At 43.5% G+C, this 22,584-nt stretch overlaps 1 protein-coding gene across 10 annotated transcripts in view; it reads left to right on the top strand.

Moving 5' to 3' along the window:
• Zfat (zinc finger and AT hook domain containing) overlaps positions 1 to 22,584 on the top strand; it is a 174,861-nt gene that overhangs the window by 90,493 nt on the left and 61,784 nt on the right. For 9 of the 10 annotated variants that reach the window (NM_001134957.2, XM_087558062.1, NM_001414958.1 and 6 more), the window contains 1 exon segment: positions 14,488 to 14,576. In NM_001134957.2, the coding sequence (NP_001128429.1) occupies positions 14,488 to 14,576 (89 nt within the window). 10 annotated transcript variants of the gene reach the window in all.

Genomic DNA, 22,584 nt, shown 5'->3' with positions numbered 1-22,584 from the left:
CCGGCTCAATGCCCAGAGCTCCAGGTGCTCTGAAGACGACAGGTCCATCTCCAGCTATTCCCACTGGCTGTCACCTCTACTCTGCTAGTTTACTCTCTGATGTTCTCTGGGAAAAGTGTCTGTTGGCCTCATCACCTGAAAAGCTGATATTCTTTCTGAGAGCTTTGAGAATTCCACTCTCCGTTGAACCTGCTCCTGTTTACAGGCTGCTGGCCTGCTGTAACTCAGCTCGGTCTATTGTGCAGATACCTCATGCAGGTTGTTACTGTACAGGACGACATAGCATCAGGGTCCTCCCTCAGAGGTGAAAGTGTACTTTGGTCATACTTACGCTCTATAGCTCTGTCTTTGATCATGGTGGGCACCATAACCAGACTTTTACTTAAAATAGTTTTGGTGACTTTTTCAGATCAACCATAAAAGAAACCCAAGCTTTGTTTGAGAATACCGTACTAAATCCCAATACTATATATGATAATTCAAACAAAAGGGTTTTGGCCATGCTGGGGAGTGAATAAGCACTCTGATATTGAACTACAGCCTCACCGCCTCAGGCAGAATATTTTTGAGGACATTTTGGAAAGCTAATCAAACTTCATGCACATATCAAAAATGCACGTTACATAACTGAAGTGACATGAGTGGTAGGACAGAGTTTATACCTGTGTATACCACATACTCTGTCACACTGCTCAACGCTCTTCGACAGCATTCTGGCTGTTAGACACATTTCAATTTCACAGATAAGAGGTGAAAAATATCTCAGAACTGATGAAAGAATATAGTCAATGTAGTTGTGAACATGAGCCCAGGGGAGAGAAATTGTCCTTGTCATCCCTGTGTTTCAGGGAGTGCAGTGGCCTGGTTGCTGCTAATCCACTTCTGCTCTTTGCTCTGGGGCCTGTTCTCCTGCCTGCAGCCAGTGATCCTATTGCAACAGAGGCCATATCTGTCCCTTTGGGTCCACAGCCCTTCTTCCAGTACAGCTATGCACATTCTGAGTCAAATCTCAAGTTAATTCTTTTCTTTTTGTTTGTTTTTGTGAAACAGGGTATCTCAATGTCCTGAGACTCACTCTGTAGACCAGGCTGGCCTTAAACTCAGAGATCTCCCTGCCTCTGCCTCCTGGCCAATCCTCAAGTTCTTTGCAGGGTCTATGTGGTCAGCTCACCTACCTCCTCTATGCCCTCATCCCTTCTAACCCTCCCTGATCTATCTGCTGGATACATAGGTCTCCTTATCTCCATTCTGGAATACACTTCCTCTTCTCAACAGAGATTTCGGTCTTTCCTGAAGAACATTTCTGAGCGTGTCTTTCTTGGGTACCTTGTGTCTGAAGTCTCACCAGTTGTCTAGACTTGTCTGCTTTTCATGCTCCTCTCCCGGGCTGTCTTCTCAGGTGTCCTGTCTACTTGATTGTTGCCTCTGCCCTTGGAGGAGCCCTCCTGGCAGCGACCTCATGCCCTTTCCTCCTGTGTGTTCTGTATCTCTTTAGCCCTGTCATTCTCCAGTGCCCTGTAGCATTCCCTTGTTTATGGGTTTCCTGTGTCTTCCTCTAGGCCGTTAGCTCAGCAAGCAGGCATGGGAGATGGTGCATTCGTTTTGTATATACAGCCTCAGAACAGCACCTGGGTTCAGTAAATTTTTGTAAGGTGCAGATATGAAAAACAAAAATCTAAAACTTCTCATATAGAGAGGCTGGGCTATAGCCCCACTTAAAAAATGTCAGTTTTTTTTTTAATCACTTCATCTTAGATACTTGTATTAAATCAAATGCATGTGGATTAGGTATTTTAAAACCCACAGTTGAGGAATTCACTATTCAATGAATCTTCTTGGGCACCTCTTAATGAAGTAAGAGGATGGTGACTCATTGCCCTCTCTTCTACCTGCTTGTGAATCTAATTTTTCACACTTACTGGCTTATTTAAAGTGATCTATCCCTGTGTGTTACATTTCTCTTTCCCACAGGAGCTCATTATTGTAACTTAGAAAGGATAGGCTGATCTGGGTGAGGGTTTTACTTATAAAGGTTTCCCTGTCAGTATGAAATTGATCTGTTAGGGGCCTGATCAGTCAGTGGTATAGACTCTAGGGGGAAACTGTGAGACCACACACTTTGGCTTTTTACATAGATATACATGATGTAGAAACTCGAGGTTTCCACTTGTTTGGGTGTATGTATGGCTGCTGAGGAAGGATGGACCCCATGGTGCTTTTCTCTTACATAATCAAGTGTGAATCCTTTCATCATGAAACACGCAGTTCTTTGAGGTTCTCTGTTGATTCCGTGGAGTCTTTACTTCCTTTAGTTCGACCGTGTTGTATCCACTCAGGAAGACTGTCTCTGGTAAGATTTATTAAGAGGTGTTTTTCAGACTTCAAGCACTTGTGTAATAATTAGACAAGTTGACTGGGATTTAGAGATGAGCTGAGTTCAGAAAGTAACTTCTCTCCTCTCTCCCTTTACTTCACACCTAGAGCTCTTGTAGCTGCTCATTGGTTGGAATGTTCCTGGTGATGCCAGGATTATTTCCCCTCCCTTTCCTTCCTTTTCTGTCTTCTAAGAGAAAGCACTGTCACTCTGGGTTGAAGTACATCTGTGGCTCTAACTTCTCAGAACTGTGACAGTCAAGAAGGGCATACGAAAAACATGTGTAAGCAGTCTGCACCTAGGACAGTGTCCTGGTCTCATCCTTCCTTCCTGTCCTTCCCTAGAAAGAAGCCTGAGAGCAAAGGTGGGTGTGGGGCAGGTGATAGATACCGCAGGCCCCTATGTGTCTTTGTGGGCTGCTGCCTAAGTGGTGTGGGGAGAAAGTGAGATGATGCCAAGGGCCAAGGGGATCATTTTATATGTGTGCTCTGGTCCATATGAAGCCTTTTTATTTTTCTCAGACTTAATCTGAACCACAAGAACTGTGAAAAAGAATCGAGGCTATTGCACAACATGTGCCTGTGAGCTTACTTGCCTTATTCGCCTGATATGCAGATTGAGGTCACAAATTAAGTGATGTAGGGGTTTTGTGCAGATGGATGCCTGACACAGTGTCTGCCACTCCAGTAGAGGCCTAGTGCCCTACTCTTTCTTCTTCTTTTCTTTGGTTCTGCCTTATTGCCCCATGTTGGTCCCTTCCTCTTTGTATAAAAACTGATGCACTAATTACAGGGAGTCATCATCAGGCTCAGTCTGCAGTTGCTTGAAATTCAGCTTTTTAAACTACAGAGACGTCTTATGCCGTATTTTTATTGCTGTAGCTATTTCTGTTCTGGTTTGCCATTGCACAAATTACTGCTGATGCTCAAACTATGAGCTGTGGCTCTGCAAAACTCTAGCAGCAAAGAGCTGGTGCCGCTCCCTGCAGGATGCTCTCCTTGCTGTAGGTGGCAACCTTTGAGTGGCTGGCCTGCTAGAAGCAAGAAGGCAGAACAGGTCAAAGGTCATGTAGAACTCTGTCCTTAGGCATGACACAACTATTGGTGTTTTGAAGAGCCATGATGATAGACAGGAAACTCTCACAAGACTGTTCCCACTGACATTTTCTGGTAAAAGGGGTGAGAACACATGAGTTTTATAAAGTATATTAAGTCATACCCATCACTGAGGATGGTTAGCTGTTTCAGGGGGATCTTCCATGGTGTGGCTGTTCATAATTGCCCAAGTTTGTGTAAGTAACCACGCTAGAGCATGTGTGTGTGTGTGTGTGTGTGTGTGTGTGTGTGTGTGTGTGTGTGTGTGTGTGTAGTCTTTGTCTTAGAGTGAATAGAAAAGAACACTTTGGACATGTTCACCAAACACTTCCTACTATACAACCTCCTTAGCAGATTTGTAACCAGGGCTTATTTTCGATGCTGCTGTAGCAAATTGCTGAAGGTGTAGTGGCTTAGCGCAGTGGTGGGCTCATGACATCATGCCTCTAGAGGCCCTCAGTCTGTGACTGTGCTGTCAGCACAGCTGCACTCCTTCATGAAACTCTTGGGCAGAGTGCTCTTCCTTCCCTTGTAATGCACAGACTGTGAACCCCTTGTTTTAGCAGCTCCTTCCTCCATTTTGAGAGCCACCAGTGCAGTGTCTTTTAGTCTGTTCCTGCTTCCTCACATCTATTTTCTGTCTCTGCTCCTCATGCCTCCTTCTTCAGATGCCATTAGACCCTCTACATATTCCAGGATAGGTTCCAGCTTAAGAGACTTTACTTGGTCATATCTACAGACTTCCTTTTCTCTCTACATAAAGTATTGGTTTCATATTTGAGAACTTTTTGCCTTTGTGACACATATGGGTCATTATTAGCCTGCTACCCTGAGGTAGTGGGCTCACACCAAGTATTTGGGCCTTGTCCCTGCTCATCTCTAGGCCAGGGTTCTCAAAAGCACAGTACTTGACAACAGTGGCTAGCTGTTTCAAGTAGCTGAATCACCAAGGGGAAAACAAATCCACCTTTTCTTGGACATTCTGTCCTTAGGACACAGAGCCATAGAGAATATCAGAGTATTACTGTAGGAAAAGGGTAAACACTACTTTTCTGAAAAAAGTATATAAAGCAACTTTTCCAAAAATTCCTAAAGATTTACTTATGCAAAAATTACCTTTTTCAGTAAGACTGGATAAACAGCCATGAGACATTTCTACTTTATTCCTGTAGATTTTTTGCTAGTAACAGTCTAGGCTTATGAAAATTCTTTCTCTAAGAACTTCAGGATTTCTTCAAGTCTAAGATACATGTAAAGATCGATTTAGCGGTGCTGTTTGCTTAACAGACATTGCAAACAAGTTGCCTTCGATCTGCAGGCATCTTCCGTTGTTGTGGCTTTGTGCTCAGATGTAGTCCAAATGCTAGAATCCAAATGCAATGGCTTAAGTTTCTTTGGTCATTGTATTACTTTTATATAAAACTCTATTTAAAGCTGTAACCTGTCCCTGAGAACCCGATGAAGCAGGCACAGGTGTGGGTAAAGGCAAAGATTGTTTGTTCTTCATGGCGACCTTGTATATGCATTAGAGCAGGCTTGGGGCTCAGAGTTCCCCTCCCTTGTGGGCAACCACATGTTTCTGTGCTTCAGCCTCTATTTCAGTATAACTTCCTGCTACAGCCTAGAGGTGATGCTTTGCTGGCTCCTATAACCACCTATGTACCTGGTCTTTCTTCTACAACAGGCAAGACATGGGCAGCAACTTCTAGAGAGGTCTGCTGGACCTTCTATCTAAGATGAGGCAGGCCATTGGGTGACCACAGTTCATCTTCCCCTACTGCAAATCGCTCCCTGTCCCATTTGCATAGAGTAGGTCAAGTACTTGTCCATGAGCAATAGGGCCTGAGCAAGGGCGAAGCTGAGGAAGAATCACTGTATTCCGTTTCTCCCCATCGGGTGGCAGTTGAATTTAGGAAGTATCTGGTTCCCAGGCTGTGACTAGTAGGTCAGAGTCCATCACTGGACATTTGCCCATATTCAAAGAATGAGCCAGGAGCTCCTATTAGTTGAAGAAACAGAAGAGGTTATGATAGCCAAGGACAAAGAACAGTTTTCCAAACCTTCCAAAGTCTCCCTGTCCTAATGCAGTTGCTTCTGATTTCTCACACTGCCTCTGACATTTGCACATATGATGTCTATATCATTGCATCTGTATAGCGTGTGTGGCTTCGTTATTTCTGGGATTCATCCAGGTTGCCAAGCCTTTGACTTTTTAACACCTGAGCCCCTAACTCAATGAAGGGAAGTTTTCTAATAATGAGATGGGAAATCCTGCAGTTTGTAGTTGAAAGACTTTGTTGCCTCCATCCTTGAAGGGATCAGTACTGCAAAACTCGAGGGCTTTCTGTGGTGCAGTCCCCGTAAGGAGGGCTGTCTCCACTTTCTTTCACATTTCATCTAGGAAAGACCTGGATCAGAAGACTTCTGACTGTTTACAGCAGTGAAATCTTGGTTTAGAGCACAGTAGCTGAGATTAAACATAAATTGGGCCCCTGTCTCTTGGGAGTAAGGAATTCAAGACACTTAGCCTGAAAAAGTACTAAATCAGGAAACAGCCAGTCTGATGTTCAGAAAGACAAGAAGTCTTCTTAATCTTCCACATCAGGAACTGTTGGCACCATTTTTGTTCCTCAGTGTCAGACCTGCCTCTGTATGTTGTGTGTGAGAGAGGCCATCCTGACCTACTGGGGATGATGCTGATGACCTGGGATTTTTTATGCCAGAGCACATATGGCTTTAAATCACAGGGAAACTTTCACCTTCATATAGGTTTGCATGGTTCTGTCATCAGGGAGTGAGTGACTCCTAGTTGATATTTGAGTTTGATCCTAGGTAAAGTTTATATGGATATGATTATATAGCTATGATGACACTTTGATACTGTAATCACTCTTGATGGGTGTGGAGCAATAGATAAACTGGCTTTGCAGTTATATTAACGTGGTGACCCATGGCTTGCTGAAACATCTCCTTAGTTTTAGACAGTCTATTACTTTTCTACCCTTCAGTGGCTATAGTCTTTGAGTCAGGGGGTTGTCTTTTACATGCGTACCTTCCCTTAATAGGAGTCCTCCTTCGGATACTTTCTACCACCATACTTTTGTTCCTGAGCATTAACCAGTGTTTTACTATTTAAGTACTTTTACCAGAGACTTGAAAGTATAATATCTTTTTTATCTTAATGTGTTCATTCTTTAGTACTATGTGTTATGAAAAAATGATTAGCAATCGCTGTTGAGTCTTCTGGGTTATAATTGGTATTTATCTGACAACTCATAAAGCTGACCAAGTACTGTACAGACTACGTTTCATGAGGCTTATGTAACATGTTCTAAGCATATGTTGTGTGCTTGCTTTTGTAAGGAATTCTGTTGGTGGCCTGAAACTGATTTCCTTTTCTCTTGAGGAGGTGTGTATTCATCCATTACTTGCTGGTTTAGGAGCTACCTGTACTGGAGGTCTTGACCTGTGGAAAGAACCTTTTTGAGGAGCCAAAACAGACAGTGGTTTATTGTGAAAGTCCTTAGGCTCTACAGAGACAGTGGCTATTTCTTTTCCCAAAGCTGGCTCTGTCTACTTAGCCACTCTCTTTTACCATCTATTTCAACTTAATGTCACATCTTCAGTGGGGCCTTCCCTATAAATCAGCCCTAGGACCATGCTGCCTCTCACGCACCCACTTCATACTCCGCACTCTGTGTCAATAATCGTTCTTGGTCCACATTTTATAATACTTTATTTGCATTCTTGCAGGTCTAGGCCTAGGTTAACAGACAGAAATAGGAAGCCTCCAGATAACAATTACATCTGGCAAATAAAAGTTGATGAGCTCCAGAGGGACCAACTCCATGGTCTTGCTCACTTTTGTCTCCTGTAGTCAGGGATGGCTCTGGCATATAGCGACTGTTTCATGAGAGTTGATAAGTATTGAACACAGGTCTCAGGTTGCCATCTGCACTCTGCACTAGCTACCTTGCCCTCTTCTTTTTGAGACTCTCTCTTCTCTCTCTGTCTGTCTCTATCTCACATTATCTCCCTTAGCCACTGTCTACCCCCATGTACACTGGCTACTTTTTTAAGCCACTAATTGTGGCATAATATTTGATTCATTTCTAGATAGTTCAATTTCTGGATCAGCTCAGGCCACCTGTTTTTTTAGTGGTTTAGTCCCTTGTGGCTAGAACTGGAGATAATACATAGGCTGTGTCCCAACTCCAGTCATAGCTTCAACTTGACTGGGTAGAGGGAAAGGGAGTGTGTTGCAGGATGTTTGATCATACCTTGAACCCCAAGATTGTGTTATTTACTGAAAACAACTGTTTCTGGTTTTGATGTCATTTAGCCCTTGGAACACACCTTTAATCCCTCTGACTGAATACAGACGTGCCCTTAATTACCTAACAATGAAGGTACAATCATTTGTAGAAGGAAGCACCCATGTTTGAAAGTGATGTCTAATTGAGTGGCAGACAAATTGATGAATTTGACAGAATAGGATGTGCCCAACTCTCACAAGAAGAAAGAGAATAGAGAAGCTACTTGAAGGGCAATGGAGAGAGAGAAAGAGAGAGAGAGAGAGAGAGAGAGAGAGAGAGAGAGAGAGAGAGAGAGAGCGCGAGAGCGCGCGCGCGAGCGCGAGCGCGAGCGAGAGCGCTTTACTGGGACAGTTGTACAGAGACACGTACAGAGAAAGAACAAGTTAGACACAGGTGAAGACAGAATGAGAAGGAGCCAGAAGATTAGAAGAGATTGCTAGTTAGTTTGAGACCAAACAGAGAGTTAAGGAGAGTCTGAGGAGAGCAGGGTGGGGGGCTGGGGGGGCAGACTGAATCAGTCAGCTTAGAGTAGGGTTTGAGCCAGAACAATAGAGTTGAGCCAGCCAGTCAAAGATCAGAAAGTACTGGAAGGGGTGAGCTAATTCAGCACTCTCCGAGGCTGAAAATACTCTAGGCCTTGATACGATTGTCCGGAGGTAAGAATCTTCCAGGACTAGGCCTAGGGTAGCAGACAGAAGGAAGAAGCATCCAGACTACAATAACATCTGGCAAATAAAAGTTACTTGTACAAGGGTGTCTATGCAGCCCTAGTGAATGCTGCTGTAAGCGTTCATCACTGGTCTCATCTTCTGTAGGCCCTCAATTCTCAGCACATAGACTGTAGAATGAAAGGCTTATAGTTCTGACTCCAGAGTGCCCACATCTACGAAGGAGCTCACAGCACAGCAGAGGTGCACTGGTTAACTGCTCTAGCCATTTCATGAAGAAAGTCTCTTCGACATTCCCAGTGACAGCAAGCAGAAAGTATAAACTTGCACTGTCAGGAGGCTGCAGGTCCAGTGAGTGAGATAGATGGCACACATGGCAAAAATCAATAAAGACCTGCTGTGTTACAGTGGGAATCTTGAACCTTCTCAAGTATTGAGGAAATGGGTTTGAAAGTAAAAATATAAGTAAAAAATGATCAGTTTCTATACAAACATGAGCTTCCTAGTACTCAAACTGAATCAGTAAAGCGGAGTATGGGGACTGTTATTCTATATTGGATGGCTGTGGAGTGACCCAGGAGAGATGACACTTGAGTGTAGGCCACTGAGCCAACAGAACATGGATGACCTGAGAAGCATCCCCAAAACAGGGAAGAACAGGCTCTGGGTGTGTCGAGTGAAGACAGGAGAGATGGAGTCATGTGATAGAAGGCCCACGCAGCCATTGCAGGCTGTGAGCCTGTGTTGTGGGTGGAGAGGCCGAGAGCTTGTGGGAGACTGGAGCCAACAGTCTTTTATAAACGCATTGATTCCACACTGCTTGTACTTTACACAATCGTTACACTTTTTCTCCTCTATCCGTAGTCTGTGTAGACAACCTTCCTTAGAGGTTAAGCTTAGATTCCCTTAGAGAATGCCAGGGAAATGAATAGCAAGAGGAAAGGAGGGTCACCACTAAGTAGCCTGGGGGCCCCCTGTGGAAACGAGGCTCCCTCTGGTCCCCTGCATGTACCCCATCTCGCCTCTCAAGGACTTATTTCTAGGGCTCATAGTCCTGTGCTTTAGTCATCCTTACAGTAGAGAGGAGTTTGTGTTTCATGTTGTCTACTGTGGCCCCTGATTATCCAGGACCACATAGGGTGAACCAGTTACTTTTTCTGCTACTGTTTTCTTGGGTGTCTTTCAAATGGACTGCCACTCTGTGAAACAGGCCACCTTTGTATGTGAGAGGTTCTGAGCACCGTGACTGGTGGCAGTTATGTCAGCCCTCACTGGACAAAATGACTCTCTGTGCTTGAAGGTAGAATGTAGCTGGGTCTGAGTCTGGGCTCTCTTGCCCCAGTTTAGGACCTAGAAAACTACTTAGCTCTGATTTGCCATCCAGAAACTGATGATACTTCCTGTCTCCCTGGTCTCTGTGCCCAGGCGGAAGATACACACCCAGCTCTAGGGCAGCTAAAAGATGCCTAGGAGTTCAGTAAGGAGAACGAGAGGCAAAGATGGACAGTTTTGAAAATTAACCTCTTTTGCTTTGTTGTTGTTTTCCTTCTTGGGTACTGTGTGGTTTGTATCCACTACAGCTGTGTATGTTCATTGTCAGTGTTGTGAGGTCATTTTAACCCAGGAAGCACTAGCTTGCCTTCCATATTATTCATAATTCCCAGGTGTATCTTGCTGGGATCCACTTGACAACCTGAAAATTGCTTCTTTATAACTAGTCGGAAATCTGCATTCCCTTGTTTTAATTAGGCAATAAAGATCATGTAACTATGCTTTCAGGCCTGTTGGTTGGGACACTATTGCCTGGCTGGATTGTCCAGGGTGGGGATGGCCTTTTGGAGACACCCACTTTCCTTGTGTGATGCAGAGCCTTGAATACTAGGTCATTTCGTTTCTTTCTTTCAAAGTTTCCTTTAATTTTCTTTATCTTTTAAATTGAAATACAATTATATAATTTTTCTCACTTTTGCTCCTTTTAGTCCTTCTCATGTTGTGCCCCAAACCCCACTTCCTCCTGAAATCATGGCCCCATTTTGTTGTTGTTATTATTACACCCCTCATACACATGCCTCATATATAAATGTCACTTGCTCAGTTTGTTTAGTTACTTGCATGTATATAATTTTGGGGATGGCCACTTGATATTGGAAAACTGATTAGGGGGCTTATCCCTAGGAAAGGCTAACTCTCCTTCTCTCAGCTGTCCTCAGTTGCCTGTAGTTCTTTGTCTGTGAGTGGAGTCCCATAAGAGTTTCCTTTTCAATGATAGCATGTCTATTGGTATTGTATTTATTCAGGCCTTGTTTAGGCAGCCACATTGTTGAGGTATCATGGATAAAACTTGTCTGTCATTTTTACGAGATACATTCTCACAGCAGTTTTCTGGTCCTCTGCTTTTTCAGTCTTTCCACCGGATTTCCATCAATGTTCCTTCCCCTATCTGTAAGTGCAAGGAATCTGCTATACAGTCAGTTTGGGTTAGACATCCCACAATTACTTGTGGGTTTGTTGTTGTTGTCGTCATCATCGTTGTTCTTGTTGTTTAGTTTTTTGTCTTTTTTGGTTTTATTAATTTTGATCTGTTGTGATCTCCGCTAATCATCTCTGTTACAAAGAAAAGCTTCTTTGACAAGTCATGAGAGCTATACCATATCTGTCAGTATACTAATAAATATTTTAAGTGCAGTTAAGATTCATGCTGGTTTAATAAAATGTCAGTAGTAGCTCTCCTGTAAGATACATAACCTCATTTGTGGATGGTTGACTGTGTTTTCAGTATCAGACAGGATTTCCTTATGCTTAGGGTACCTAACTCTAAATAGAGAGCTCCTTGTTACCACAAAGATATGAGTACCACTACTGCTGTTATTTCTGCTATGATCACTGTCCTTGTTGTTCATAACTACTTATGAGTATTCGTTGCCTCCAATCTCTTGGCAATAGCACCTGCCAATATTATCAAAGTTTGTTGTCAGGCTGTATCTCTCTCTCTCTCACACACACACACACACACACACACACACACACACACACACACAGAAACCAGTAAAATCTAGAGTTTGGAGTTCATACCCTTAAGATGAGAGGTATATAACTCTAGTATTAATATTTTTGAACCATCTGTCTTTTGGTTGTTGTTTTTGCTGCTTCTATGAAGACTGCTATGTGTATAAGATGTAAAAGCTTTCTTGTTTGTTTCTTACCTATTTCAACTTAATAAAATACATGTAATCCAGTCATATATGTCTGAACCTAGACACTGGGTTGCTGAGAGGAAGAATGCATGGCAGTTGATGACAGCCCATCTTGAGAGCAGGTAGTTACTGTGTGTGGGGTGGGAAGCATACTGTTGCATAGGGTGTAGTTGGAAGAGAAGCCTGATGCTAAATGAAATGGAGAGGGTGATGACCTCAGGGCAAGACCCTACCCAGCCAAGTTTTCAACATGTAGAAAGGAATTAAAGAAAAGTTTAAGCAGTGAAGAAAACCATCAATATCAGAAAGTGGATGAAAATATATTTGAGAGATGGAACCAAGTTGCAGCCTCAGTAGTAGTATTGGCTAGGTGGTTCTGGTTTTAGACTGAAGAATAGAAGAGAGGGCTTGTGGAAGCTCCCTCCATGACTAAGGAAAGTGTCTGAGGTCAAATAGATGTCAGGGGTGTCCCTGTATGGAGACTGAGAGAGGCCATTTCATGAAGTTGTGAAGGTGAAGCCTGGATTGTGTTGGGAGACCCCAAGATGGTGGAGAGGTCAGAATCCTGGGGTGCTTGCCAAAGACAGCTGCTAAGAGGAAGTGGAACCAGTGCCTGACAAGGAAGTATGTTGCAGTCAGCAGTGTGAAAGCAGTTGAGGATCTGAAGAGTGCTTTGACATCAGATGTGGGGATGCAGAATTTGGAGATTGCCCTGCTGGTTTTTATTCTTGCTTTGATCCAGTATTTTCTCATGGTGCTTTCTTTACTCCCTTTTGGAATGGTAATGTATATCCTGTGCCATTATATATTGGAAGTATGTGATCTGTTTTTTGATTTTAATTTTATAGAAGGTTGCATTTAAGAGATTGCCATGAGTCACGGAAGAGACTTTGGACTTTGAAGAAGTCTTGAGACTGTGAAAGACTATAGGGACTTTTGAAATTGGACTGAATGCATTTTTCCATTACGATATGGCTACAAGCCTGTGTTTGCCAGGGAGTGGATGTCCTGGTTTAAACAAGCATCCACATATTTGAATGGTTACTCGTCAGGGAATGGCATTACTTGAAGTGGATTAGGAGCTGTGGCCTAGTTGAAATGAGTCGCTAAGGGTAGGCTTTCAGGTTTCATAAGTCCAGGCCAGGTCCATGTTGCTTTCTTCCTGCTGCCTGCTAATCTAGATGTAGAATTCTTAGCTCCTTCAGCACCATGTCTACCTGTGTACCCTCATGCTCCCCAGCTTAATAATAATGAACGAATCCTCTGAAATTGTAAGCAAGACCCCAATTAAATTCTTTGTTTTATGAGTTACCTTGGTCTTGGTGTCTCTTCACCTCAATAGAGCAATGACCAAGGCAATGGGTAATGTCTCAAATGTTGGGTTGAGGGAAGAGATCTGAGTAGAAGGTGTAGATATGGGCATCAAGTGTAGGAATCACTCATGTGCAGTGGGTGCAGAATAAAAACAGCATGGGCTAGAACACTGTGGGGCATCAGCCTATGGAGAACCAAAATACTTATTGGCTAGTCAGAGAGACACACTTAGGTGCTGGTGATGTAGTACCAAAAAATAAGGCTTTCTAGTCATAGATTGTCAGTAGAGACTCAGGTAGTAGAGTCATTGACAAACACCAGGAATGACATCTGCCATCGACTTGACTAGTGGTTACTTTGGTAGGAACAGGTGTCAAGACCAGTTGTGGCTTTGCTCAGTTTGCTTTGACTTCAGGGGTTCAGAAGAGGGGAGTATAGGGAATGGAACTATGGAGCAGTCTTGCTAGTCTGGTCTGATGGAGATGTGTAGGATTCCCCATTAGAGCAAGAGTTTTTGGGATCCATACTGCTGAAGCAGTAGTTTTGTTCATGTAATGCTGGCACCATTAGGGCCATTTTTTGCTGCAGGAAGTAGGTCATACTTCTGTTTGATTACGTATTTGTATGGTTGCAAATGGAGATTTTGGTTACTCTCATAAGGAACAGGGTGCTGTGTTCCACATATCCATTCTTTGTGTTGTGTTAACATGTTCAGCTAGTCACCTGATTATTGAATATTGCTAAAACAGTGATTTTCTCTGACATTGTCTTTGGCACTTCTGAAGGTATGCTATTGGCTCTCCCACCAGCATGGGAGCTTTGCACAGTGATCTTTTTCCACATGGAAAGTCTTTCTACAGATTCCTCTGGTGCTTAGGACATTATCTTCATTGAGATGCCCCAGATCCTCAATATTTTGCTTCCCTCTTCTCCAGATCAGCTTTTGACTTCCTGTAGACTGCATACTTCCTGTTCCAGGAGGAACATGTGGCTGTTTCATGATTCTGACCATGGTGTGGCCTATTCTGCTCTTGTGCGCTCTCTCTCTCTCTCTCTCGCTCTCGCTCTCTCTTCCCCTCCCTCCCTCCCTCCTTCCTGCCCTCCCTCTCCCTCTCTTGGTCTCGCTCCCCCTCTCTCTCTGTCTCTCCCTTCCCTCCCTCTCTTCTTTCCTTCTGTCTCCTCACTCTCTCCCTCTTTCTCTCTGTCTCTCGTAAACACTCCTCTGTTTTCAGTGTCCTTTCTAGGTGGCTGGGCATACACTTTTCTCCCTTTAGGAGTCTGCTGTAACGTTACTGCTCAGAACCTTCCTAGACAAAGCTGGCCACTCTCCTCCTTCAATGGGTGAGCTCCTTTCTGGACCTCCTTGCTGACAACTGATCATGCTGCCTTGCATCTGTGTACTGCCTTCTTGACCTGCTCTGAGAATCTGCTCTCCCACTGGCAAGGGACACCTGTGTGTACATGGCCCCTTTACATGCAGGAGCTACAAGCCTGGCAATGATCACTTTGTCCTCCGCTTCATTCCAGGGAAGCAATTCAAGTGCACGGTGTGTGACTACACAGCTGCCCAGAAACCACAGCTGCTGCGACACATGGAGCAGCATGCCTCCTTCAAGGTAAGAGGTGTGCAAGGCAGAAGTGGGGAGGACACAGGTAGACACACAACACTTGTGTTGACTTTGTTTTTCAGCCCTTTAGCTGTCATATGTGGAGTTTACTTTGTGCTCCCTCTTTCCATAATCATGGAGTTTCTCTGTGTTTTGGAAACCAAGTCAAGGAAGAGTGTTCAAGAGGATGCAGACAGAAAAGAAGGCATGCACTTCCCACTCAAAGCTTGAGTGAGTTGCGAGGGGTGTGGTGGTGGTGGGGGCAAAGTACAGACTTAGGGAGGTGTATCTGTGCCTTCAGATCTTGGATTACTGCAGGTAAATTGTGTGGTAAAACAGGTGTAATAAATCTCACCTAGCAGGCTTCTCTATGAGTGGGAGAACATTCTGGTATACCCACTGTAGTGCCCACCCAGCACAGTGGTTCTCAACCTTCCTAATGATGTTTCCCTCAAATATAGTTCCTTATGCTGTTGTGATTCCCAGCCATCAACTTATTTTATGGCTACTTCATAACAGTAATTTCACTACTATTGTGAATTGTAATGAAAAACTGATTTGTGATCCTTGTAAAAGGGTTGTTTGACACCCCTCCTTCAAGGAGTCATAATCTACAAGTTGAGAATCACTGGCCTGTTATGTATAGAGATTGGAGGGTGGAGTCCCTCTGTGTTTTCCTAATGCTTGTAAGTACTGTTTTTTTGCATGTATTTGGTAATATCTACTTAGCCAGTCTCTCATGGAATTGTGGAAAGGAAGAAAGATGGCCTATTATGTCTCTCAATAAAAAACTCTGCATAATCACTTAAGTCAGCTTGACCCTTGACATTGTTATGTTTGCTGATATGTACTCGGGAAATTAAATTTTTAAGGTTTGCAACTATTTTGCTCTAAAATGCCTTTGAAAATGCCTACTATAGAATCCCATAGAACTGTCTAATGTGGAAGGGATGTTGGTCACCGGATCAGGCTCTCTCTCACTGAACACCTCAGGCGCTGACTCTGTGTAAGGAGGCTCATACCTGTTACGTTAGAGCTCCCCATGGTATATGCTGCCACCCTTGCTTATCAGATGAGAAATCTGAGCCTCAGAAGTGAGCTGATTAGTGCTAGTCTTTTCTGCCACAGACTTTTATTTCAGCTGGTGTTGTCATGTTGACCTTGTCTGTCACTTGTGAGGTGAGAAGGACCTTTCCCAGCAGCAAGCTCATCCTGTGTTCAGGACAGCTTGTGAGGTGCCTTAGGGCTTTTCCTCATGGATTGAAGGGCTCAAAGCACTCTGAGTGTGGGGGCACACACTTTTAGCATCCAGAAAGCAAAGGAGCCAGAACTTAGACTGTATCCAACCAATGTTCCGTGCTCTTCGTGCTGTGTCTTAGTGACTGGGCAGAAGGGAGGGCTGGGAAAGCTACAGTGTTGCAGACAGTTTTGAGGGAGCTGATCAGTCCACAGTGAGCATGAGTTGCTAAGGCGGAACCTACATGTCACCGAGTATCAAGTGACTGAATCTGTTACATCTTCAGTTTTATCCCTATTTTTGTATATAATTAAATCATGTCTTATGGGACACAAACAAAGTGTATTTACTGTGCTAGAGATCAGAGGACCAAAGCAGCCTTCTGTCTTTGTAGATGAGAAGTCAGGTCCACTGAGAATAATTCTAGCTGCTGCTGTCTCAGTGGCCTTTGCAGTCATTTTTGGTTTACATTGATCCTGACCAGAACAGGTGAAGCAGTCTTTGGCCCTGAACTAATTCTCAGTTTCTAAGGTTTTTGACTGTGGCTCAGGAGAGGAATGGGGGATTTATTCTGTTAAGCATCCACACAGGCAGTAATACATGTCATGTCTTTGGCATCCAGTGCAGAACCTGTTGTTGCTGCATTTAGCTGATTCCTGGGCTATGGCTGGTCTCTCTCAGGCTCCCAGTGGATTCAGGATCCTCTTTATCAAGTAGTACCATAGCTTAAAATGAAACTCTCCCAGGTTGTGGAACACCACAGCCAGCCTTGGCCTCTCATCCTGTAGCTCTTCGATGTCAGTTTGTCTAAGGGAATTTCTCAGTTAGCTCATAGAGCTGCATGAGGTTGGTCCACACCAGCCACTGTCATCCAGACAGTGGTAATCGCTCCTCTGTATTCTCCCCTTTCTCACCTCATGTTGGTTTCCTCTTGCTAAAATGGATGTTGTGTTGAAAGAACATACATACTTTATAGTTCTGTAACTCAACAGTCTAGCATGCTGCTCCTGCTCCCAACTGTGAATGTTGACAAGGCCAGCTCTCGAGCCCATGCCCTTGCCTTTCCTCACCACTAGAATCACCTGCAATCCATGACTTGTAGCCACTTTCTCTGTTTCAAGGCCAGTAACATGTCATATCCCCTCATAACTTCTGCTCTGAATTTCCTCTCTGACTTTTAAAGATCCATTTTGGGTTGCTGATGGTGGTGGGGTGATGTGGGAGAGATGGCTGTTGGTGGAGCGCTTTGTTGAACAAGCATGAGGTTCTTCGTTTACTCCCCAGCACTCACATGTAAAGCTGGCTACAGTGGTGCATGTCTGTAATCCTGGCGCTGGGGAGATGGAGACAAGCAGATCTGATCATGATACTTACCCTAGTGGAGTCAGTGAGATCTGGGTTCACTGAAGAAACTCTCAGAACATAAGGTGCACACTGATTACAGAGGATTACCAACCTCACATTGGCCTCTGGCCTCCATGTGCCCCCAGGCTGACATGCACATGGATGTATAAACATGTATGCACATACCACATGTACCTGTATACACACACACACACACACACACACACACACACACACACACACACACGGGGAGGGGGGAGGAGAGAGAGACAGAGACAGAGAGACAGAGACAGAGAGAGACAGAGAGGGAGAGAAACAGAGAAACAAACTGCGTTTACTGGGTGTGGCTCAGGTGGTAGTGTGCTTGCCTATCATGTACTCCATTTCAGTTTCTACCAAATAAATAAAAAATGACAGCATGTTTGTAATCTCAGCACTCAGGAATTGGACACAAGAGGCTCAGAATTCTCTTTCTTTCTTTCTTTTTTTTTTTTTTGGTTCTTTTTTTCGGAGCTGGGGACCAAACCCAGGGCCTTGCGCTTCCTAGGCAAGCGCTCTACCACTGAGCTAAACCCCCAACCCCGAGGCTCAGAATTCAAGGTAAACTTTGACTATGTAGAAAGTTCAAGACCAGCTTGGGATTCAGGAAACCCTGTCTCAAATAATAAAATGTTTAAAGGCCCCTGTGATGACACTCATATAACCCAAGTAAAGTCTTTATGCTTTGGCCAGCTGTCTAGTGACCTTAGGTTCTGTCCTTTAGTTATTACTGGGTTTTCTTCAGTGACAGGGTGACCCAGGTCTCATCCATTTTCGAAAGCACTCTTAACTCTGAGCTAATAGCACCGCCTACTTCCTATAGTCTTCGTTCCTTTTAAACAGTTTCATGGATTAGGACATGGGTGTCTTGAGAGGGCCACTGTTCTGCCATCATATTCCCCCACAGTTTTCCTTTCCAGTATGTTTGTGGAGGAGCTGTTCTACGGAGGCCAGAAAAGCCATCTCACCTGCTAGCTAATGCTGCAAAGCACTCAGGTTTCTCTTTTGACTACCCCTCTGAGTGGGCAGGGCTCCTCAGGAGATGCTACTGAACTTCCGCAGTTAGTTTGCAAAATGAAAACAATTTGCTTTTCCTGAGGTAGACTTAATAATTTATAGTATATGACTTGTGACAGGAAACACTGAAGAAAGGCAGATTCCTAGATTTTTTTTTTAAATGGCACATTTCTATTTATGTATTTATTTAGTATTCATTAAACAGGACTTGAAAATGCTTATAAATTTCTTTCTCCATAGAATCTAGAGTGCTTTTGAAGCATTTTTAAAAGATGAGTTTGCAGTCCAGCAGTAAATGAGATTTTTTTTTTTGATGGAAATCACTGCACCAGCTTTACCACTGATAAAGCTTTGTTGGGTTCCGTGGCATAGCTGAGTCTTGGTGGTTTGCTAAAAATGCCCTTCTTTGGCATCAGAACTGAAGGAGGGTAGAGGACCCTCACAGCTGAAGGAGGGTGGAGGGCCCTTTATGCAGTTAGAAGCATTGCGTTCCCTTGAGTGTTTCTAGTTATTTTCACACTTCATGAAATAGACTTACAAGCTCCTTGTCATTGCTGCAGAAGTATTGAGTTCTACGCTTTATTTAATCTTGCCCCTCAGTTGAGTCCTTTGGTTGCTTCCAGTTTGGGCTGTTATAAATAACTGCGCAGTAGACATCTTCATGCAGGAAGCGTTTTCGTGTCTCCTAAAATCTAATGGGTGATAAAGTTGAGAGCCAAGCCCACTCACCACTGAGAAATCACAGATATTGCCTGCAATCACAATGCATTCTCAAGGGCAGAGTCTGTCTTGACCTTGCACGGCTTAGGGACTGACCTAACTGGGGAAACGGGGATTTAAGGACAACAGGCACACATATAGAAAAGCTGGAGTTTTATGGTGATACACCAGCAGCCTGGAAACTCAGTGTGTTTGTTTTATGAATTCGAATCATGGAGGTGGCTTTATTATATGTAGGTGAAGTGAAGGAGGAGGCAGGGTCAGCTCATCTATGTAGGTGGGTCTCTGAATCAGAGAAGTCGCAGACTATAAATATCAAGGAAGAAGGAGTAACAGTTCACATTACCTGTACAGACTGTCTATATCCACACATGAACCAGGGGAAGGCTTTGCCTAACTCCAGGAAGGCTTTGGGTCTGAGGCACTGGAGTCCTTGTCATGGTTGTGCTCATGTCAATGATACAACTTCCTTTAGGATGTACCCACTTCTTCCATATTCTCTCAGGGCTTCCTCTACTCCCCACAATAGTCAATATGCTTTACCTTAGAGGAGGGCTGGAGAATGTATCTAGTGATGGGCAGCCCCTGAGCTGGAGGGTTTAAACAATAGGCTGGTCGTCATGTCTAGATGTACAACACCTGTATTAAATACAAACCAGGAATGTTTGGTTAGTTCCATGACATTTATGCCCCTGTTAGACCAGTGAGCATGCATCTGCAGGTGAGTTGTATTGTAGTTCAAACAAACTATTTTTAAATGAAGTCTTGCTTTTCATCTAAAGGCAATGCTTTATTTTATAGGTATCACATTTTATCCATCCTAAGTTTGAGAGTTATGTTCTTAATTCTGTTGAGTCCTACATCCTTTGCGTTGTCTAAATGCTAGCTCTGAAAATGTAGCCCTACTATACTTTTTCCTATTGTGAGAGATGTGGTGGATGTGGATGGTGCTGTTGCTGGAGGAAGGCAGGGGAGAGAGGAGGAGGGGAAGAGAGAAGTGAGGGGATCAGGAAAGGAGATGGCTAGAAGAATATCCCAGGGAAGTCCTTAGCCATGAATCACAGCCTCACATATAAATGGTGGCTTAGATCTTCCCTCCTTGCTGAGTTGAGCCATTCTCTTTCCTTGGATTCTTTCCTAGCGTGATTATCTCTTTCATTCAAGGAAACTGAGCTTTCTCTTAACAAACTTTGAGATATCAAGGCCTCAGAATGGTATTCTGAGATTACTCTAAAATTCAAGAGAAAGGCTGAGCAGCTAGAATTATTTTCATATGAAGTTTTTAATTTATCTTTTATTTTTATGAAGAGTTTTCTTATAGGCAAGTATGTAACAAGAATTGGTCACAAAAAAGGGAATAACTTGGGTACATGATAAAAAAATGTTCAACTTCATTGATTAAAAATCAGCAAAACTACGCTATGATCATTTTTCACTTGTATCAGTAAACCTCACAGTTCAAGTACACATCCCACTGAAGGCCATGAGGGAATCGCTCTGTTCAGATACTGTCGTTGGGAGTAAAAATGGCATGTTCCCCAAGGAGATGAGTGCAGCAGAAACTGCCCCAACTGCAGGTGTGTCATAGAAGATGTAAAATGGTCACTTGTATGAGCTCATCTACTGCATACATTCTTGCAGATATATGAAATAACCGTGTAGGGTCATTTATTAGAAATAGGTAATATATGCATGTATAGGGTAAGTCAGAAATCAGCAAAATGCAACAGAGTGATTTGTAGCTTTAAAAGAGGCTAAAAATCTCTCTCTGCTCACTTTTACAGAGAGATATTTAATCTGTTAAGAAACTGCAAAAGGGAGATTAAAAATGATAAAACCATATTTCTTATGTTTACTTTCAAGGCTCTGTAAAAATAAATGCAATAGAAACAGACACATCATCTATTGAGGAGAGTAGGAATATGAACTGACTATATGGGAGGACAGGGTTATAGTGATGTGTAGGGAGTGTACACACATGCATGTTTGTGTGTGGGGGGCACATGTGTAGAGGTTCACATTTGTATGTATGCTCACGTATACAGTGTACCTGTAGAGTGCCATTTTGGCATCCCATCTTGCCCCAGGAATCCCTTGTCTCTGTCTCCTGTATACTTAGACTACAGGTCGACCATGCCCACTTAGCTTCTACATGGGTCCTGAGGATATGAGCTCTGGGCCTCACACTCTCTTTGCCCACTGAGCCATTACCCCCAACCAAGGCTTGATTTTTAAACTGTGTGAACTGAATGGGTCACCTCCTTGATATATAAATAAAAAACGTAACATTGTAAGAAAAAAAAGGTATCTTAGAAACTAAAGTCGAAGCAGATTATGAGCAGAATTTGAGCACGCTCGTAGTCTCTGGTGGCATCTTGTATGAGCAGTGGCAAACTGCCTTTGGCAGTTGAACACTCCAGAGCAGCGAGGTACCTTAGATACTGCAGGACTAATGGTCTAGTTAGTTCCTCACTGTGCCACCTGTGCATTGTGTCATTTCACTCCTTTCTGTAAATCTTACTACCTGTAAAATGTTGCTGTGCTATCTGTCTCCTGGTGTGGAGATATTAAAAGCAATATAACTTTTATGAGCAGTGGGTCTGGTACATGGTACCTGGTGGGTGACCAAAAGATGCTGGCTCCATCTTTTTCTCCTGTATCTCTTGAAAATGGCTCCAAGTTCCCAAAAGTACCAAAGCAAGGGATGTAAACCAGCTTGACTGTGTCCATATTCTTTTTGTTTGGGTTGCACTGAGTCTGTAAAGCACCTACTCTAATATTCTCATAGATGTTTTCCTCTATTCACTTCTAGGCAGTGATGCTCTCCTCACTGTGGTGTGTATTGTTCATCAGCAAGTAGATTAGGGCCATACGGCTGGGTCACTACCTGCCCATGAGTAGACCTCTGTGGTGCTCCTTTGCTAATTTGAGCCACTGCTTGCCTCTTTGAAAACTTCCAACAATAATCTCATTATTTCAAAAGCTGCTTTTAGGAGGACTGCTGTGAAGAAACTGGACAATGACTCTGCATAGCTGTCGCCTGGCCACATTCATGAGGATGGCTGGGAAGGGCACCAACTTTCACTCTCTTTCTCCAAGGCCTATTGCCATCTCCATACCAATTTGGCTTCTCTATAGTGGGCATTGTAATCATTATTGGATCTTGGAAATGTGTAGAGAGTGAATTTCTAGCCCTAGGGGGTGTTCTCAGTGAGCCAGAGCCAGTCATTCTCCTTGACTGAAACACGTTCCATGTGGTGGTGACTCCAAAGCTCTCAAGGCTCGAAGCCACTGCAGTTTCTGTTTGTTAACAGCCAACATGGGTATGGCCGTGTGTCCTACTGACAGTTCAACACTGACACATTATTAACTGAGTCTGTGTTTCACGTCCTTTCATTTTTATCTGATGTCCCTTTCTTGCTTTAGGATCTGAGGAGGAAACAACATTTTACTAAATATCTTATATTTTACAGCACTGTTTTAATTTGACAGTTTCTTAGACATTTTGGTTTTGATGACCTTAGAAGAGAATATTACTTTTACCCCCCCCCTCTCTCTCTCGTGTGTGTGTGTGTGTGTGTGTGTGTGTGTGTGTGTGTGTGAGTCTGTGTTTAAGTAGTTGCTGTAGATGTTATTTTTTAAAAACTCTACGGTTTCAAA

The sequence above is a fragment of the Rattus norvegicus genome, chromosome 7, assembly GCF_021556685.1.
Source record: "Rattus norvegicus strain SHRSP/BbbUtx chromosome 7, alternate assembly SHRSP_T2T, whole genome shotgun sequence".
Lineage (NCBI taxonomy): Eukaryota > Metazoa > Chordata > Mammalia > Rodentia > Muridae > Rattus > Rattus norvegicus.
The sequence above is the reverse complement of the archived record's forward strand: the minus strand, read 5'-3'. Positions and strand labels throughout refer to the sequence as shown.